Source organism: Carcharodon carcharias, chromosome 19 (genome assembly GCF_017639515.1).
Source record: "Carcharodon carcharias isolate sCarCar2 chromosome 19, sCarCar2.pri, whole genome shotgun sequence".
Taxonomy (NCBI): domain Eukaryota; kingdom Metazoa; phylum Chordata; class Chondrichthyes; order Lamniformes; family Lamnidae; genus Carcharodon; species Carcharodon carcharias.
Window position 1 is genome coordinate 51,702,472 of NC_054485.1, and position 20,567 is coordinate 51,723,038.

General features: G+C 44.6%; 1 protein-coding gene across 5 annotated transcripts in view; it reads right to left on the minus strand.

The window, feature by feature from the left end:
- Positions 1-20,567, minus strand: part of sh3d21 (SH3 domain containing 21) — a 135,045-nt gene that overhangs the window by 52,406 nt on the left and 62,072 nt on the right. For 4 of the 5 annotated variants that reach the window (XM_041213139.1, XM_041213138.1, XM_041213140.1 and 1 more), the window contains exons 11-13: positions 16,367-16,435; positions 12,473-12,593; positions 6,345-6,415 (exon numbers count right to left, since the gene is read on the minus strand). In XM_041213139.1, the coding sequence (XP_041069073.1) occupies positions 6,345-6,415; positions 12,473-12,593; positions 16,367-16,435 (261 nt within the window). The remainder of the gene's footprint in view (positions 1-6,344; positions 6,416-12,472; positions 12,594-16,366; positions 16,436-20,567) is intronic. The other variant, XM_041213141.1, reaches the window with a different exon arrangement.

Below are 20,567 nucleotides of genomic sequence, written 5' to 3' on the forward strand. Positions count from 1 at the left end.
ACGGGGAGAAGGCGGGAGAATGGGGTTGAGAAACTTATCAGCCATGATTGAATGGCAGAGCAGACTCGATGGGCCGAATGGCCTAATTTCTGCTCCTATGTCTTATGTTCTTATGGTCTAGATGAAGCCCAGGTTTGAGACATGCTGAGTATAAAAGTTGATTCCTATTTGCTGGCCGTTCTTATTCTTACTAATTATCATTGCATACATTTGAATGCCAATCTAGGAGTACTGTTTGCTGCAAACACTACACATTCCAATTTGACAAGAAAAAACTTGCATTTATAAAGCACCTTTCCCAACCTCAGGTGGTTTTAAAGCACTTTATAGTCATTAAAATACTTTTGAAGTGTAGTCACTATTGTAATGTAAGAGGTGCAGCAGCCAATTTGTGTCCAGTAAGCTCCCATAAACAACAATATGATAATGACTGGGCCATTTGTTTGAGTAATGTTGGTTGAGGGGTAAATATAGGCCAGAGCACTGGGAAGAAATCCCCCGCTTCTCTTCAAAATAGTGCCATGAGATCTTCTGCATCTGCCTGAGAGGAAGAGCAGGGCCTTATTTTAATGCTTCATCCAAAAGACAGCATCTCTGACAGTGCAGCACTCCCTCAGTACCGTACTGCACAGGCGTGTCAGCCTGGATTATGTGCTCAAATTTTATGGAGTGGGTCTTTGAATCTTCTGATTCATGGGGGAGAATTTTCGGCTCAGCGAGCGGGGGCAGGGCCCACTCGCCGAGGCATGGTATCGTGTGTCCCGACATCACCGCGCGCCATTTAGATTTTCAGTTCGGCGGCCGCACAGCTGACTTGGCTGCATGCGCGTCAAACTTTCAAAGGCATATTAAGGCCATTAATTAACCAATTAACCCTATTGAGAAAGCTGCCCATCCAACCTTAAGGTTGGCGGGCAGACGAAGAGCCCAGGCGGCTTTCGCATTTTTCATGGAACTTCATCCACTGGTGGGATAAGGTTTCATGAATGTTTTTGAAATCTTGGAAAAAATTTTAAATAAAATTAATACACGTGTCCCAGCTCATGTGACAGTTTCACAGGAGAGGACATGGTCTAAAAGATTTTTTTCTCCTTTAGTAAACTTTAGAAACTTTAAACTAATGCCTCAGGGAGATTTCTGCATGCACGCGAAAGCGCTCACTCCCAACTCAAGGAACTCCCACCCCTCCCCCCACTGCCTGCACAGGGAGCACGCAGCACTTCCAGGTGCACGTCATGCTGGGTGGGCCTTAATTGCCCATGTAAAATGGCGGCGGGGATCTGATCGGGGGCGCAGATCAGGTCTGCGCCAGTCTGCAGCCGCCCCTGCACAACTCCCCCCAATGGGGAGGAAAGTTCCCTCCATAACTGAGACTCTTCCCCACTGAGCAATGTCTGATCCCTCAGGCCTCAGAGAAGCTGACACATCCTTGTGAATAACTGAAAACCAGGAGGAAAGGCACGAGTGAGAAACAACTCTGAATAAATGTCTATGATCAAGATCACTGCTTCAAGGTGACTGAATAGGTTGGATTTTCATGTGGGTTGTGGAAAACCTGAGCTGTGCACTTTTGCACCTCCCGAGATGCATACCTGACCCATGTGTGACTTTGCCTGGACTTCTGTATTTTCACACAGGTTTGCAGTGCATTTTGCAAGCTGTGATGGAGGGCATGAGGAGGGTGGTTGCAGAGGCAGGCCAGTTAGAAGGACAACCTCAGATCTCCAACACAGCAACCCTGCTCCCAACATTGTTTAAAGGCCCCCTAAACCAGATCCCTCACTCGAAGTCCCCTCAGATCGCCCATGTCACTTCAGTCCCCCCCACGCCATGCTGCCAATCCCTTGCCAACCCATGTCCCCTCAGGTCCCCTATGCCACCTCTATGCCCCCATTTATCCTCCACGGCCACTCACCCACTGCCCAGTATGTACAATCCTCAGGAGCCTACAATAGGAATGGGAATTATTTGAAAATCAATGGGGGGGGGGGGTGAATTAAACCTCTAAAATTCTAATAAAATGTTGAATTTAAACACACTATCATTGATACTGAAAAAATCCCTACTCCAATGTAAAAAAATGTAATCCTTAAAATGCCTATTATGTTTGTAAGCAAAAAAGAAACCACATAAAAGGCATATTATTTTATTACAGCCTCTTAAACTATCAATCAATAGACCATCTACTGAAGCCAATTTTGAAATAGAGCCAAGCATTCATAATGGCTACACCTGTCAGAAGAAAAGATTCCAGCTACATTGCCTGAAACTGATGGAAAAAATGGTGTTCTATCTTCTATTTCAAAGCAGGGTACCTGTCAATCAATGGAAGGGAGCAGGGACTCAGATTTTTTTCAACTTTCAAAAGCAGATTTTTTTTTTTAGTACTTTTAATAGCAAGAGCTGTTTAAATTACAGTACAAAACATGATAGCAGAGGCAGACAAGACATATTGTTTTTACATTTTTGAATGCATAAGGTCACTTTTGACAATTGGAAAAGTAGAGTAATGAATGACAACATTTGCACATCGCTGGTCAATATAAGGGTCAGCTTTGCTGCTCAGGGCCCTACGATGAACATTACATTAAAGCATACATCCACATTACAGTACAGCATCGAATAGTGACATTTGAAAGGGTCAAAACATTTTATACTTACCTCAGAATGTTCCTGACTTCTCATCAGGCTTCGAACACTGATCAGGACCTCTTTAGGTGACATTTTCTAGAGTTTCCCAAAACCTCGCTCCATCGTGCTGTGTGGGAGGAAATACAATTTTCCTGTGCCTGCACAATGGTTTGTGATGAAGTGTCTCGGACATCCAAACTTTGGAGCGCAATCCATAGAGCCTCGCCATTTACTGAGTTTGGTTAGCATTGACATTAATGACAGGAAGAGTTTGCTACCAAGCATGCAGAATGGTGACAAATTGTCCTTGAAGCTGCATCATGCTTCCAGCCACAACGTCTTGATGATGAGGGAGAGCGGTGTCAGAGAAAGAAAGAAAAGGAAGCAAATCCTGCATTCTGGATCCTGCTACCACCTTCCCCCATGTGCCCAAAGACCTGCAGGTCGAGAATCAACTTGCTCACTCACATGAAGACCCACTGCAGAAACCTGCAACCCAGATTAGGCGTCATCCATGAATCGAGGGACAGCCAACCACGAAAACAATGGAGACTCTGACTTTGGAAGAGGTGCGTGTGCATTTTGCACACCAGGGACAGAATTTTGCCCTCATTAGGAGGGCTCGGCAGGGGTGGGCAGGAGCGTTTGGGAAGCCGCCTGCCGCCCGCAATCGGTCCGGATCACGATTTCATGCTGGTGAGCCAATTAAGGCCCGCCCAGCGTGAAACACATGCTGCAGCGCTCAGCTCTGCCAGTGTGGTGGGGGTGGTGGGGGGAGAGCTCAAGGGCACAAGTTCGCCCATGTGTGTGCGTGTGCGCTGGAAAAGCTCCTTGAGGCACAGAGCTGCCTCGAGGAGATGAAGATGTATATATAAAAAAAAGAATTTTAAGGTGTTAAAATACATGTGACTCTGTCACATGAGCAGGGACATGTTAGAAATTAGTTTGAAATTTAAAAAAACATTTTTAATGACTGATCGAAACCTCATCCTGCCCATGGAAGAGGTTTCGTAAAAAATGCAAAGGCCGCCTGGTCTTTTCACCTGCCCGCCGAACGTGAGGTTGGACGGGCAGCGAGAAATTAAATTCAATTACATCGTTAATGGCCTTAATGGGCCTTTTAATTGTTGGCGGGCGTGCTGCCAACTCTTGCGTGCCCACCAATTGAAATATCGCGCGAGTACGCGATGATGTTGGGATGCTTGCCCGACCTCACCTAGTGTCATTTAACGCTCATTCGGGTCAGGCGCACGACCACCCAATGAGGTACAAATTCAGGCCCAGGCCTTCCGGACCCATAAAAGTGCCACATGAAAATGGTGCAGGGTTAGGAAGGCAGAAGAAAATTGTTTCTCTTCTGAAAAAAATACTAAGTGCAGCATTTTGCACCCTGACTCCTGCCTCAACTTGGAGGCAAAAATTCTGCCCAATAAATTAAATTATTTTTTTACCGCATTGGATTTCAGGATTTGAATCAGTATTTGGGGGTCACATTCCAATTTAAATTTGTTTTTCTGTGAAACCTGACAGCTCGGGTGGAACCATCCCAGATTTACACAAAGTGTGGTAGCGGGCAGGAACAGAATCATTTTACCCAACGACCACAATGATGGGCTTTTGTGCTGTATCATCCCATACCCACCTCATTAATTATGCAGCCACAGCAAATTTACTATCTCGGTGGCGGGCAGCCTCTGATTTGCCTGCAACGCCGTTACCTCACCGCTTCCTCATGCAGGACGCCATATTTAAATTGCAGCTGCGTGCACACTTCTCAATGCTTGCAGCTCAGGGCTGCTCCGCTGAAGACATGGCCCCAAAAGACAGGAAGAGTTCAGCCCCCTGATTTAGTGATGCATCTCTAGGACATCTTCTGGATGCCGTGAAGACTCGGGGCAATGTGCTCTACCCCAGCTATGGCCGCAGGAGGCCCATCAGTCTCACCACTCCGGTGGCAGAGGTGGTCAGTGCCAATGCTGCACACAAGAGGTTGGCCATCCAGTGCAGAAAACAGATGAATGGTCTCATCCATGCCGCCAGGGTAAGGCAACTATCATTTCACTCTAAACTCATACACTCTCAAGGCCATCACACATTCACTGGCATCTCACTCACTGCCAGCTCAAGGGACATCGCCACTCACTCTCTCACACACACCCTCGCATCTCCAATTGGCTTCATCTGCCCTGGAGCCTGCCTCCTCAGCCCTCACCATCTTGAGATCACTTGCATTGATCAACATGTGCCCCCACATACGCACCCTGTGATACCCCACTTCCCCAGTGCAGCCCTTGCCCTGCAGCCTCTTCCCTTGCCTGAGGCCACTTATCCCCCTTCCCCAAGCCACCCCCACCTTATGACTGATCTGGTAGGTAGAGACGTGCCCGTGAGCCCCCCTAAAAGTGATGTGGTGCTGCCTGCAAAACCTGGAGCTGATGTCTATGAGTGCTGCCCGAAGCAAGGTAGGCACACAAACCTCAAAGTCCCGAGCGAAGTGCAGCTCACCAGGTGCATGTTGCTTATGTACAATTGTGAAATGCTGATGTGGCTGGATGATCCAGTGTGAGGGGATGATTCTGGCAAGCAGGGCTTATAATGAAATGCTAAAGTATTGAAATTGGGCTCCCAGTGTGTGGTGACAGGAAATGTAGCCTGCCATTGATGGGTGGAATGGACAGTGTGAAACTGATTTTTGGCCTTTGCTGGCTTTGTTGTGTTTCCTACCACCCCCGCCTGCCATGATGCCTGACACCTACAGGGCCAGAAAACTCCGGGCCTAGTCTTTTGCATGACATGGGAAAAGAAGTAATTACAATGGAAGTACAGTGGGACTCTTGTGGACTCACATTCTAGTGTCTTACAATGTTTTTATCCTCGTTGCCACTTTTATGTCTTTGGTAAATGAGTTCATCAGTCATTACTATGCACAATATTCTACCAGTTATATTATGGAGAGAGAATAAATTGGAGTTTGCAAGAATGCAATTGTTGCAATTGTGAAGTCAGAAATTTTTGAATAAGGAGAGTTCCCCTTCCAGAATTGTGGTAAAGTGAGGTACACTGTCCCTTTAAGAGAATGCAAGTGTACTGATAATGTGATAGCACTGACGAATCACTGCACAGCGCGGGCAACTGGGAATCGTAAGTTTAGTTCTGGGGGTTTCCGAGTGAGCATGTATAATCTGGTGCTCTGCCCTATGTCTCAATAAACCATCACTATTTATTTTTATATCAGTCTCTCCCCATTATTGATTGCAAGCAGCAATTGAGGAGAACATGGGAAGGTGTGCAGTTAGAGTTCAATTGGCCAATGAACTCATTTAGCCAAGACATAAAAATTATAGTGGTGGCCCAAAGTGTGCAAAGACAACTTGGCCAAGGTATTAGAAGTCAAACCACAAAACAAATAGTCTCTTCATACTGCAGATACCAGCTCAGTACTGCTATCTGATTTGAAGTACATAAGGTCACAGCATCAGATTGGACCACCACCATGTCTATATAAGACATCACAAGACAGCACAATGCAATATAGGTCAGATACAGAGTAAAGCTCCCTTTTTCCATCAAACAATCCTGGGGCCGTGCTTACCGTGGTGTTTGAGAGGACAGTTTGGTTGATTGTAGGAGTTTTACACTGCTCAGAGCTATGGATCCACCCTGTGCTGCAGATCCAGTTATTTGAAACATCACCCTGCCATTGTTACTCTTACCTGAATCACTGGTCAAGTCTATGGCTGGTTTACACTGCTCCTGAGGAGGGACAGCTTGCTCTCCACTAGCTCTGTAAAGAAAACATTTGTAAACATCGTCTCTTCAACATTTAACTGCCTGTGCTTTTTTTAAAAAAAAGCAAAAGCAAAGCATAATTATGTAAATCTGCCCCTTATTTTAAACATCCCTCTGTCTGATTTTCTCTTCCTTGTCCTAATGCTGCTTTGACATTATATGAAATCCATGCTGACACCAATGGCCCTAATGGACGGATCTCACGCGGTCGGCTGCAAGTCAAATGGAGACCAATTTTTCACCAGGTTTTACTGATGGCCAGTCTTGGCTTTACTGAGTTGGGTGTTTCCTGGTGCTGGACACCTTATGGTACCTCCCCGCCACAACCAAATGTTCTATTGATACCTTGACAACAGGTGTTAATGACACATTGGACAATAATGAGGGGAGACAAAAGTTATCCTGTTCTCACATAATATGCGCACAAGTACACTTTTCAGCTGATATCATTGATCAAGAATGGGAAGACTGCAAATTCTCTCGGTTGACATGTCTCCATACTTAGAGTAAATGCTTGCAGTTTCCATTCAGCCAGGTCCTCATAGTCTTGTTAAAGACTTAAATAGGCCTCTTTCATAACCACAGCAAAGGACTGGTGCCTTCACAATCAACCGAGGAATGAGTTTCACACAACTGGTTTAGCCAGGGTTGGAGAGGGACAGTGGATTCTCTCTATGGTCACAGCGTGTGCGACATGATTGATCAGGAGGAGGCTTTCTCACCTGTCTTGAGGGAAGGTAAAACCGTCTGTGGAAAGGTTTATTTTTCTAAGCTCTCACTTAATTCTTTTTCTGATTATTTTAAAATTGGTGCCCCCTCATTACCACCTCACAAACCAATGGAGGAAATCAACTGTCAAGTATCCTAACTCTTCATAGCCTTGAAGATCTCTGAGTTCATCCCTCAGCACTAGTGAAAAAAAATCTTTCTGTTGTCAGCAAATTTAGATTTGTGGCTTCCTATGTTGTCATCTAAGTCATTACTAAATACAGTGAATAGTTGAGGTCATAACACATGTCCTTTTGAACATCACTAGTCACCTTCTGGCCAATTAAAGCTCCTGCCATTATCCCTACTCTCTGTCTCCTGCCACTCAACCAATTTCCGAACCAGGTTAAAGCAGTGTCTTCAAATCCATGAGCTTTGAGAAATGGGAGCAGGAGTAGACCAATCGGTTCTTCAAGCCTGTTCTGCCATTCAGTAAGATCATGGCTGATCTGGTTGTAGCCTTAACTCCAGTTTCCTCTTGTCCCTAATAACTCCCTGATTGATCAAAAATCCATCTAACCCAGCCTTGAATAAATTCAATGATGCAGCCTCCACTGCTCCCTGTGGAAGAGAATTCCAAATACTAATGAGTCTCTGAGAGAAAAAAAAAATCCCCCTCATCTCAGTCTTAAATCTGAGATCCCTTATTCTGAAAATGTGCCCCCTTGTTCTAGATTTTACCACAAGGGGAAACATCCTCTCAGCATCTACCATGTCAAGCCCCCTCAGAATCTTATATGTTTCAATATGATCACCTCCCATTCTTCTAAACTCCAATGGGTATAGGCCCAACCTGCTCAACCTTTCCTCATAGGACAACCCCTTCATTCCAGGAATCAGCCTAATGAGCTTTCTCTCAACTGTTTCCAATGCAAGTTTAATCCATCTTTAAGTAAGGAGACCAAAACTGTACACAGTACCTTAGATGTGCTCTCACCAATGTCCTGTACTATTGTAGCAAGACTTCCCTACTTTTATTTCCCATCACTCTTAGAGTAGATACCAATATTCCGTTAGCCTTCCTAATGGCTTTCTGTACCTATATGTTAATTTTTTGTGATTCCTGACCCAGATCCCTCTGTAACGCAGCATTCTGCAGTCTCCCTCCATTTAAGTAATATTCTGTGTTTCTATTCTTCCTACCCATTTGGACATTTTTCCACATTATACTCATCTACCAAATTTTTGCTCACTCACCTAACCTAACTTGCTTTCCTACCTATTTTTATATTGTCAGCAAATTTGGACACAATTCAGCCGGTCCCTTCATCCAAGACATTATAGATTGTAAATAGTTGAGCCCCCAGCACTGACTCCTGTGACACTGTACTAGTTGCAGTTTGCTAACCTGAAAATGTCCCTATCCTGATGCTGTTTCCTGTTGGTTAGGCAATCCTCTATCCATGCTAATGTATCACGCCCAACAGCATGAGGTCTTATATCGAGTAGTAACCTTTTAAGTGGCACCTTATCAAATCCCTTTTGGAAGCCTTTAATTTTAGTTAAACAATCTCTTATGAGGAATTTTATCAGATGCCTTCTGAAAGTCCATATAAATAAAATCCATAAACATTCCCCTGTCCATTACTTGCACCATGTTCTCAAAAAATGCAAATCAGTTTTTTTTTCCTTACTCTTCCACAGGATGTGGGCCTTGCTGGCAAGGCCAGAATTTTATTGCCCATCACTAATTACCCTTGAACTGAGTGGCTTGCTAGGCCATTTCAGACGGCAGTTAAGAGTCAACCACGTTGCTATGGGTCTGGAGTCACATGTAGGCCAGACCAGATAAGGATGGTAGATTTCTTTCCCTAAAGGACGTTAGTGAACCAAATGGGTTTTTATGACAATAGATGATAGTTTCGTGGCCAGACATTTGTCAGATATGATCTACCATTTACAAATTCACTTTGGCTGTCTGATCAGCTGAAAAATTTCAAGATGTTTGGTCACCTATTTTTAAATGTGGACTTGAGTAATTTTCCAACAACAGATGTTAAACTGACTGTTCCTGAAATGAGAGAAGTTTGGCAGAGCATATTAGGGCATATGCAACGTTCTCACCTATTTCCTCTAAATGCCTCAGACAGAAATCATCTGGTCCTGGGAGTTTATCACTCTTTAATGTCATTATTTTCAGCATTACTGTTATTTGCTTACACTAGTTTGGGTGAGCCCTTGACCGTAATTCAATACAAGTTTCCTTGCATGTCTGGCATGCTGACCACTTCCTCCACTGTAAGTACTGCCACAGTGATTTGTCAGCATGCCCGCCAATTCCTTATTGACAATTGATGGGTGCTTTAGGTGGACTACTTCCCTGTGAGTGCTGCATGGGGTGAATGACCAGCTGGCTGAGGAAGAACAATAAGAACAAAACAAAAGATGAATAAATAAGTTCAGAGTTAGTTCCTTCTTCTATTTCTCCAACAGAGTTTGGTGAGTAGACAAGATGTATATGTCTTACCTTGAGAAGAATAAAGAATCATCACCCCAAACTTATTCAGCTGAAAAATGAGTAGCTCCTGGACAGCACTTTCCAGTAACACATATTCTGATGTATGTTTGTAAGGTCACTGTACAATTTACCTGGTCCTTGTAGAGTTTGCTGGCGCCTGAAGCCATGTGTGATTAAGGGTTGAAGCAATTTACCAAAAATGGCACCAAGTAATCTACCTAACGAGAGGCCTGAAGCTTTGAAATTATTGTCCTTGACTACGAATAGGTGATTGTTGCTGGTTGGTTTTCCCCTCCTCTGCTCGTCTGCCTTCTCCTCTTGGAGGGGCTTGGCTCACAGATTCTTGGCTTTAGCCTTCGGTCTCTATGAATCCTATACTTCATTTTAGACACAACACCATCAACTTGGATCTCAAGTGAAAGGCAGCAATCCAACGTGCCGACAGAAACATTGGATGTAAATGACCACAAATAGAGGTGCCAAATTACTGACCAGGCCCACACTGGTAGAGGAAGTGATGCAAGTGGCAGTGCTGCCAAAGTAATCCGGGCAATAAGGAAACTAGTCATGCTGATGAAAGGGCTACTTTGTGAAATCCAAGATTGTGGGCAAGAAAGGTTAAAAAAATATGTAAATAAGTTCTATAAAGATAGCTGGGCTGGGGTAAACTAGCAAGTAATATAAAAATGGACAGTAAGAGCTTATTTAAACTTATAAAAAGAGAGAGAGAGGCCAAAGTGAACATAGGCCCCTTTAGAGAACGAGGCTGGGGAAATAATAATGGAGAACCAGGAAATGGCAGAACAATTCAATAAATACTCTGCTTCTGTCTTTACAGTAGAAGATACTAATAGCATTCCAAAAATATGAAATAATCAAGGGGCAAAAGGCGGGGAGGAAATAAATACCAATAACTATCACTAGAGAAGAAGTACTAGGGAAACTAATGGGGATAAAGGCCAATAAATTCACTGGACCTGATGAGTTGCATCCCAGGATATTAAAGGAAGTAGCTACAGAGATAGTGGATGCACTGATAGTAATCTTCCAAGAATCCTTTGATTCTGGAAATGTTCCAGAGGATTGGAAAATGGCTAATGTAACACCCTTATTCAAAAAGGGAGGGAGACAAAAAAAATAGGTAACTATAGGCCAGTTAACTTAACAGCTGTCATTGGGAAAATGTTGGAGTCTATTATAAAGAATGTAATAGCAGAGCATTTAGAAATACATAATCTAATCAAGCAGAGTCAGCATGGCTTCATGAAGGGGAAGTCATGCCTAAAAAATTTATTAGAATTCTTTGAGGAGGTAACAAGCAGGATAGATAAAGGGGAGCCAGTACATGTAATATATTTGGATTTCCAAAAGGCGTTTGATAAGGTACCACACTTAAGGCTACTTAATAAGATAAAAGCCCATGGTGTTGGGGATATATTAGCATGGATAGAGGATTAGCTAACTAATAGAAGACAGAGAGTTGGGATAAGGGGGACATTTTCAAGATGGCAACCTGTAACTAATGGAGTGCCACAGGGATCAGTGCTGAGGCCTCAATTATTTACGATATATATTAATGGCTTAGATGAGGGAAGTGAATATACTATCACCAGGGTTTGCAGATGACATAAAAATAGATGGGAAGGCAAGTGGTGAGGATGACATAATGAGTCTACAGAGGGATATATACAGGTTAAGTGAATGGGCAAAAACTTGGCAGATGGAATATAATGTGGGAAAATGTGAGGTTATGCGCTTTGGCAAGAAGAATAGAGGGGCTGAATATTATTTAAATGGAGAAAGACTGCAGAAGGCTGCAGCACAGAGGGATTTGGGGGTCCTTGTGCATGAATCCCAAAAAGCTAACATACAAGTTCAGCAGGTAATAGGGAAGGCAAATGGAATATTGGCCTTTATTTCAAAGGGAATGGAGTATAAAAATAGGGGAGTCTTGCTAAAACTATACAAGGCACTAGTTAGACCACACTTAGAATACTGTGAACAGTTTTGGTCCTCTTATCTAAGGAAAGATATATTGGCATTGGAGGCAGTCCAGAGAAGGTTCACGAGGTTGATCCTGGGTATGGAGGGATTTTCTTATGAGGAGAGGTTGAGTAGGTTGGGCCTGTACTCTTGAAGTTTGGAAGAATGAGAGACGCCTTATTGAAATATATAAGATTCTTAGGGTGTTTGACAGGGTAGATGCTGAGAGGTTGTTTCCCCTTGTGGGAGAGTCTAGGACCAGAGGGCATAAGCTCATAAGGGGGCACCCATTTAACACAGAGCTAAGGAGGAATTTCTTCTCTCAGAGGGTAATCAATCTGTGGAATTCTTTACCGCAGAGGGCTGTAGAGGCTGGGTCATTAATTATATTCAAGACTGAGATAGACCGATTTTTAATCAGTAACAGAATCAAGGGTTATGGGGAAAAGGCAGGAAAGTGGAGTTGAGGATTATCAGATCAGCCATGATCTCATTGAATGGCAGAGCAGACTTGATGGGCTGAATGGCCTGCTTCTGCTCCTATGTCTTATGGTCTTATCGTCCCAAATATAAAGGCTTATTTTATCCCAGACCTCCAATTATGATGCCCTGGTGTATACCTTTTAGAATGAGAATAGGAATTTCTCAGGTCATTATATTTAACAATGACCAATCATCCACTATATTTTTCATATTTTTCAAGGGGCATTGTCTATTTCACAGAGATGACACTACTTTAACACAGATAGATAACATGCAGTACTACAGATGAAGCAGTAATGGAAATGGAGATGGTGCAGACAGTGCTACCCTGACTATAAAACATCACATTGTCCCACTTACTTATTCGGCAGGTTACCCAACGCTGGCTTCACTTTTACAGGAGGTGGCACCTTTCTGGGAGGCAGCATGTTGGGTTTGACTGCAGGTTCTGACCATTCGCTCTTGGGCTCATTCTTCTCATCTGCAAGAGAGAGGAGACAGTAGGTGAGAGAGGGAAGAAACAGAAAGGTAAGAGCATAGAAAAAGAGTGAGAGAGTGAACATCAGACAGACATAGATGCAACGTGAGAGGTAGGAACAGTTACAGATGAAAGTGAGAGAAAAAGATTAAAACACAGAGATTTAACCTCCCACCAATGATCATCCAACATGTCCATCCTTATGGTGTACTATCAATTGGAAAGTGAATTGAGTCTTTGTTACCTGACTAGATGGATCCTGACTTTTCCATATTTCCAATATTTTCGTAATCAATATAAAGTGCAAAATGCCAATAATTATTTTCATTTCCCAATGAGTTTTCTCCCAGGGATGCTCACAGCAGATTAATCCTCAAGTTGTGACACCTCCGGAACAATCATGGAGGATTGGTGACCTTGGTGAGGGCACAAGGGGGAGGATTTTCCCCTTGTTGGGTGAGTGCGGTGGGCAGGACTGGGAGCAGCCGCTGGCCAATAGGTGGCCAAGCAAGTGTGAATCGCACGCTGAAACATTCAGCGCTGCCTGGGTTGGAGGGGGGAGGAGGGCAAGCACGGAAGTCAGCGCATGCGTGCGGGTGTGCTCACAGAAAGCCCCCTGAAGGCACAAGACTGCCTCAGGTGGCTAAAGATTTTTAACTTTACAAATAAAGATAGTAAAATTAAGGAAAACATGTCTCTGAATGACTCTGCCATATGAGCAGGGATATGTTAGAAATAAGATTTAAACATTTTTATTTTATTTTTAATTAACATCGGAAACCTCATCCCACCCGTGGATGAGGTTTCCTCAAAAATCTAAAGGCCGCTTGGCCTTTATTGTTGGTGTAGAAAAGGGTTTCTTGGGGAATTTTTAACCTACTGGTTCACACATCCACTAACAGAACTTGAGTTTGCCCACACATGATGCAGTGTTTCTGGTTTCGTGCCAGTGTGTTGTTTGTTTGAGAATTTCCTCCTCATGCTGCAGGCTTCTATAACAAACTAATATCTGCTGACAGGCCAAACTGAACTTTAAAGTTTAGACTAATGATTGCAAAAACAAGTCTCCTCAGATGAAAATGCTGATACCTGCTACCCTTTGTCCTCTGCCCGCTACCCTCTTCTTGCTGTCTGCTACACTCGCACTGCCCTCTGCCCACTACACATTGCCTTCAGCTTGTTAACCCGTCCATTAATCTCAGCCTTCTGCCATTCACACATTCGTCTTGCTAATGTTTTCATACCTTGTTAACACACACCAGTGAGGCCACAGCAGTAAGCGTTGCACCTTACACTCGGCGTTTCGTTATTATAATAGTTAATAGAAATATCACACTGTGAGTTAATTGTTACTGTTATTTGTGTTGTAACCACAATCAGGGGATGTAACTGTGAACAGGCAGCTGTAGAAGCCAACATTCCTCTCTTAGCATCACTAAACTGAAGTATAAACTGTTGCCCATTGCAGTTAGCACAGACTCTGTGAGGCACAAAGTGCAATGGAAGTAATTTCAACAACAAGAGCTTACATTTCTGTAGCATTCATAAAAGGGAACAACTCATTCCTGTTTTGTAATCTATAGCCATTTTGCGTCTCAGTGCAAACTCCTGTGCATGTAAAGCGCATAGAGAGAAAAAGACAATAAGTCACCTTCACCTGGGTGACGGTGGCATTGCGGTAATATCACTGTCCAGAGGCCCAGGCTAATTCTCTGGGGGCATGGGTTCAAATCCTACCATAGTAGAATTGAAAACTAGTCTCAATAATGGTGACCATGAAACTAACATTGATTGCTGTAAAAACCCACCTGGTTCACTAATGCCCTTTAGGGAAGGAAATCTGCCATCCTTACCTGGTCTGGCATACATGTGACTCCAAACCCACAGCAATGTGATTGACTCTTAACTGCCCTATGAAATGGTCTAACAAGCCAACAAATGCTGGCCTTCTCAGTGATACCCACATCACATAAAGGAAATAAGAAAAAAACGTCTTCTCACCTCCTCCCTGTCTCTTTCTCTCTTTGTTCCCAATTCTGGCTCTCTAGACCCTGCCATTGAGTTAGCTCTCACCGCCCATGAACTTATTCTATTGTGGATGACCACATTGATATCCTGGTCTTTATGGAGACCGCGGTTGAAAAGTGATGACATCTTTCCCCTTAATGAAGCTTTGATGTCTTTGTTTCCAAAAAAGCACACAGGTCCACACAGTCACTGTGACTGCCTATTTCTACCTTTGCAACATCGTTTAACTCCGCTGTTGCCTCAGCTCATCTGCTGCTGAAATCCTCATCCATGCCTTTGCTACCTCTAGACTTGACTATTTTACTGCACTACAGGCTGATCTCCCTACCTATCTTCCCTAAGCTTGAGGTCATCCAAAACTCTGCTGCCTAAGTCCTGACTCACATGAAATTCCTCTCAACCATCTCCCCTGTGCTGGTCAATCTACATTTACTGGTAGTTGAATAAAGTCTCGATTTTAACATTCTCATCCTTGTTTTCAAAGCTCTCTGAAGCCTTGCCCCTCCCTATCTCTGTAAGTTCCTCCAGCCTTACAACACCCTGAGATTTTTGTGCTCCACCAATTCTGGCCTCTTGAGCATCCCTGATCTTAATTGTTCCACCATTGGTGACTGTGTTTTCTGGTGCCTATTGGCCATAAGTTCTAGAATTCCCTACCTTAACCTCTGCCTTTCTATCTCTTTCTCCTCCTTTAAGACACTCCTTAAAACTTATCTATTTGACCAAGCTTTTGGTTATCTCTCCTTCTATCCAGCATCTCTTATGTGGTTCAGTATTGAATTTTCATTTGATGACATGAGTCATGTGCCTTTGGACATTTTATTATGTTAAAGGCGCTATATAAATACAATTTGTTTTCGTTTGGGCCCATGTGGGTTCCAGCATCTTTACACTGTGATTGGATGAGCTGCAACCCACCCATAGCAGCAGAGCCTTGGCTGAATAACAGAGCTGGCTATACTGTTCACAGAGGAGACAGGATCCATTGATCACTGGTGGCTCAGCAAACCTATGAAGGACAGTGATGCCCCACACTGATGTGAATTTCTTTGGAGCAAGATGCACACAATCCACATTTGGCAGGGGGGTGCAGTATTAGCTATCAATAACCTTGCAAATCCTAGTGTGTGAGCACCTAATAGCATAGACCTTGACTTTATACGATAGTGTAAAACCTGTTTTAAATCTGCCCCAATTTCTGTTACTGGTGGCTTCGTTTTAGAATAGGCTGCCAGCTCACTGGGCAGGATTTTCCGCTCCCACCCGCCATGGGACCTGAAATTCCCGTCCGTAGCCAACAGACCTTTTGGTGGTCCATCCAATTTGCCGTCTCGCCCGCGATGATTCCCGTGGCGGGTGGGACTGGAAAATCCCGCCCACTATCACTTGTTTTACTATTGCACAAAACAAAGATTTGCCCCAGTTGGTATTCAATTCCTTTGCCTGCTTTTTAGTAATGAACTGATTAGCCCTTCAGTTAAAATAGTTGGCAGAGCAATGTATATGAATCCACCAGTGCCCATGCACTAACATTCACTCAGCGACATGTCAAGGCTTTTGCCTCTTACGTTGAGAACAGCGACATTTATAAGATGCTCTTTCAACTTAAGACTTTTTTGATAAAGGTGCCTGCACTGTCAGAACATTAGACAGCACTAAAGGCAAAACGTTAAGAATGAGTGAGGCCGTTTTGAGCCACCTGCCCTTTTCGCTCACACTTAAAAGTTAACAATATTTTCTACATTTACCTTTGTGGTCAACTTTCCGAATGAACTGCTCCGGGGTCTTTGCTGTTGCCATAGTGTCAGGTTTAGAAGCTAAAATAAAATAGAACCTCAAAGAGGAGTCCAACTTCCAAATAAGTCATGTTTCATGTACAGATGAGAAAAAGGTGTGAAAATGCAGTATAGTCAGAAACTGCTTTGAATGTGGCATAAACTACCTACCACAACTTTAGGTGCCATAGCTACACATATCTTAAGTTAAATTGTATCCAAATCCTCTATGACAGATTAGAACTTTCCGAGCTCCTTAATGTTTCAGAAACATGTGCAGAAGAGAGAAATACAGTTTCCTTGGAATCTACAAGTTCCTCTTTCAAAATCAAGTTTTTACTTCCCTGCCGCTAACTCCACGCCTACGCTCACATTCAATGCAAACTCTGACATAATGCAATAGTCAAAAAGCCCTTGGAGCATCTCACTGCAAAGCAGCTCTGCGTCCTTGCAAACTGCAGACTACCACGGTCTGGCTGACAGCCCCAGGTTGAGTCACATGTCGTGTGGTTTAATGCAGTTTCCTGAGGCCACGTAACCCACACGATTCCTGTAGAAACTCAGCAGAGTGCTATAAAACAGCAGTTTCGTGTTCGCACAGTGCCATACCACGTCAGTCAGAAGCAGGTCAAACCGTTTCAGGCACTGATGATGCCAAGCTGAATGCCCCCAGTGTTTTGGGTGTCAGGGTTCCATGACACCATGCCTAAGGCCCATTCATTGGCTCAAGTCCTCTGTGATCTGCACCACCTACAAACTAAACAGTCCTCACATCAAGCTAATTTGGGGTTCAGTTTCAATATGAGTTAGGCATCTAATCCTGGTGGGGGTCAGATTCTTGACCCCGGGGAGGGGATCAATTGCCCAACCCAGAGAAGGTGTTCAATTCCCAGCCCTGGGGATCTTTCTACTGACCCCCAAGCAGTGCTGTAAAAGTGATTACCTTCTTCCTGAAATGGTTCTTGTTTTGCTTCAGCTGTCGAGTTTCCCGAGGCCTGCGAAATTTGGCTGCCCCATGTATAACCTGTAACGTATGTTGAATGGGAGGCTGCCAGCCTCAATAAAGTATTTAAATTGCCAACACATCTCCTGGGAGCAGTTTGGCATCCCAACCCCTTGTTCCATCTCCATTAAACCCGAAATTAGGCGGCTTTGCGTTGGTGCTCAGATTTTTAAATTTTAATGTCACTTAACCTGCCTTTGGGTATTAAAATTCACCCCAATATTCCAGCTGAGCCCTAAACAATGTTTTATAAAGGTTTTGGGTAACTGTCTTGCTTTGGTTCCTCTAGTTATAAAGCAAAGGACTCCGTATGCTTTTTTAATAGCCTTCTCAACTTGTCCTGTCACCTTCAAAGATTTTGTACATCCACCCAGATCCCTCTATCCTGCATCATGTTTAAAATTGTACCATTGTCCATCCTTATTTTAAGATCTTGCATCTGTTGGGCCACTGTTGGAACTTATTTCCTTCTGAACTCTGCAACTGGGCTTTGTTGTTTGTGTGTTTCACTGTATATCACCACCCCTTGAGAAATTTCAGAGTGACTGATACACAGCGTGCCTGGCTCCTACTGTGGGTGCTGATCTCAGTGGCATCATGCAGCTGGTGACACAGAAAGTGATTGGCTGAATGCAGGTGGCAGCCTTCCCCAGCACAACACAGAAAAGAAACGGCTTGTGGGCAGAATTAGCTGATGGAAAAATAGATTGGCAAGAGAAATTTGGCACGATTCTGTTCCACAGGCCACCCGGTGGCACAGTGCCTTAAAAATCTACCTGATTCCTTGTACAATGGGTTATGTCAGTCACAGGCACACAGGATAGGAGCTGTAGATAGCAGCTGCTTACTGTGTGGTGATTGCAAGAAGCAAATTATAGGAGGAAACCAACATTGCACCTGGGAATTGGCTATGTACATGCCTCTGAATTACAGAAAAGTGCATGTGAGGACCTTGTACAGTGAATCAGAAAGCATAGGGTAAATGGTATATATGGAAACTATATATGGGGAAGAATTGTCCCCCCATCGGGGGGGAAGTGCAGGAGTGGACGCGGGCAGGCGTGCCTCCGATCGGCGCCCCCAATTGGGGGTGCGCCGCTATTTTACATGGGCGGGCCAGTTAGTATACAGTGATGTAGATGGAGGGTACGGTGCGGAAGACGGAGGGTATGGTGGGGTACATGGAGGGTACAATTGTGTAGGAGGAGGGTACGATGGGGTCAACGGAGGGTATGGTGGGATAGATAGAGGATACGGTACAGTGGTGCAGATGGAGTGTGTGGTGATGTAGATGGAGTGTACGGTGGTGCGGATGGAGTGTACGGTGATGTAGATGGAGTGTACGGTGATGTAGATGGAGTGTACGGTGATGTAGATGGAGTGTGTGGTGATGTAGATGGAGTGTACGGTGATGTAGATGGAGTGTACGTTGGTGCGGATGGAGTGTGTGGTGATGTAGATGGAGTGTACGGTGATGTAGATGGAGTGTACGGTGATGTAGATGGAGTGTGTGGTGATGTAGATGGAGTGGGTGGTGATGTAGATGGAGTGTACGGTGATGTAGATGGAGTGTACGGTGATGTGGATGGAGTGTGTGGTGATGTAGATGGAGTGTACGGTGATGTAGATGGAGTGTACGGTGATGTAGATGGAGTGTACGTTGGTGCGGATGGAATGTACGGTGATGTAGATGGAGTGTACGGTGATGCGGATGGAGTGTACGGTGATGCGGATGGAGTGTACGGTGATGCGGATGGAGTGTACGGTGATGCGGATGGAGTGTACGGTGATGTAGATGGAGTGTACGGTGATGGAGATGGAGTGTACGGTGATGGAGATGGAGTGTACGGTGATGTAGATGGAGTGTACGGTGGTGTAGATGGAGTGTACGGTGGTGTAGATGGAGTGTACGGTGATGTAGATGGAGTGTACGGTGATGCGGATGGAGTGTACGGTGGTGCGGATGGAGTGTACGGTGGTGCGGATGGAGTGTACGGTGATGCGGATGGAGTGTACGGTGATGCGGATGGAGTGTACGGTGATGTAGATGGAGTGTACGGTGATGCAGATGGAGTGTACGTTGGTGCGGATGGAGTGTACGTTGGTGCGGATGGAGTGTACGGTGATGTAGATGGAGTGTACGGTGATGTCGATGGAGTGTACGGTGGTGTAGATGGAGTGTACGGTGATGTAGATGGAGTGTACGGTGATGCGGATGGAGTGTACGGTGATGCGGATGGAGTGTACGGTGATGCGGATGGAGTGTAAGGTGATGCGGATGGAGTGTACGGTGATGCGGATGGAGTGTACGGTGATGTAGATGGAGTGTACGGTGATGTAGATGGAGTGTACGGTGATGTAGATGGAGTGTACGGTGATGTAGATGGAGTGTACGGTGATGTAGATGGAGTGTACGGTGATGTAGATGGAGTGTGTGGTGATGTAGATGGAGTGTGTGGTGATGTAGATGGAGTGTACGGTGGTGTAGATGGAGTGTACGGTGATGTAGATGGAGTGTGCGGTGATGTAGATGGAGTGTACGGTGATGTAGATGGAGTGTACGGTGATGTAGATGGAGTGTACGGTGATGTAGATGGAGTGTACGGTGATGTAGATGGAGTGTGCGGTGATGTAGATGGAGTGTGTGGTGATGTAGATGGAGTGTACGGTGATGTAGATGGAGTGTACGGTGATGTAGATGGAGTGTACGGTGATGTAGATGGAGCGTGTGGTGATGTAGATGGAGTGTACGTTGGTGCGGATGGAGTGTACGGTGATGTAGATGGAGTGTACGGTGATGTAGATGGAGTGTACGGTGATGTAGATGGAGTGTACGTTGGTGCGGATGGAGTGTACGGTGATGTAGATGGAGTGTACGGTGATGTAGATGGAGTGTACGGTGATGTAGATGGAGTGTACGGTGATGTAGATGGAGTGTGTGGTGATGTAGATGGAGTGTACGGTGATGTAAATGGAGTGTACGGTGATGTAGATGGAGTGTACGGTGATGTAGATGGAGTGTACGGTGATGTAGATGGAGTGTACGTTGGTGCGGATGGAGTGTACAGTGATGTAGATGGAGTGTACGGTGATGTAGATGGAGTGTACGGTGATGTAGATGGAGTGTGTGGTGATGTAGATGGAGTGTACGTTGGTGCGGATGGAGTGTAC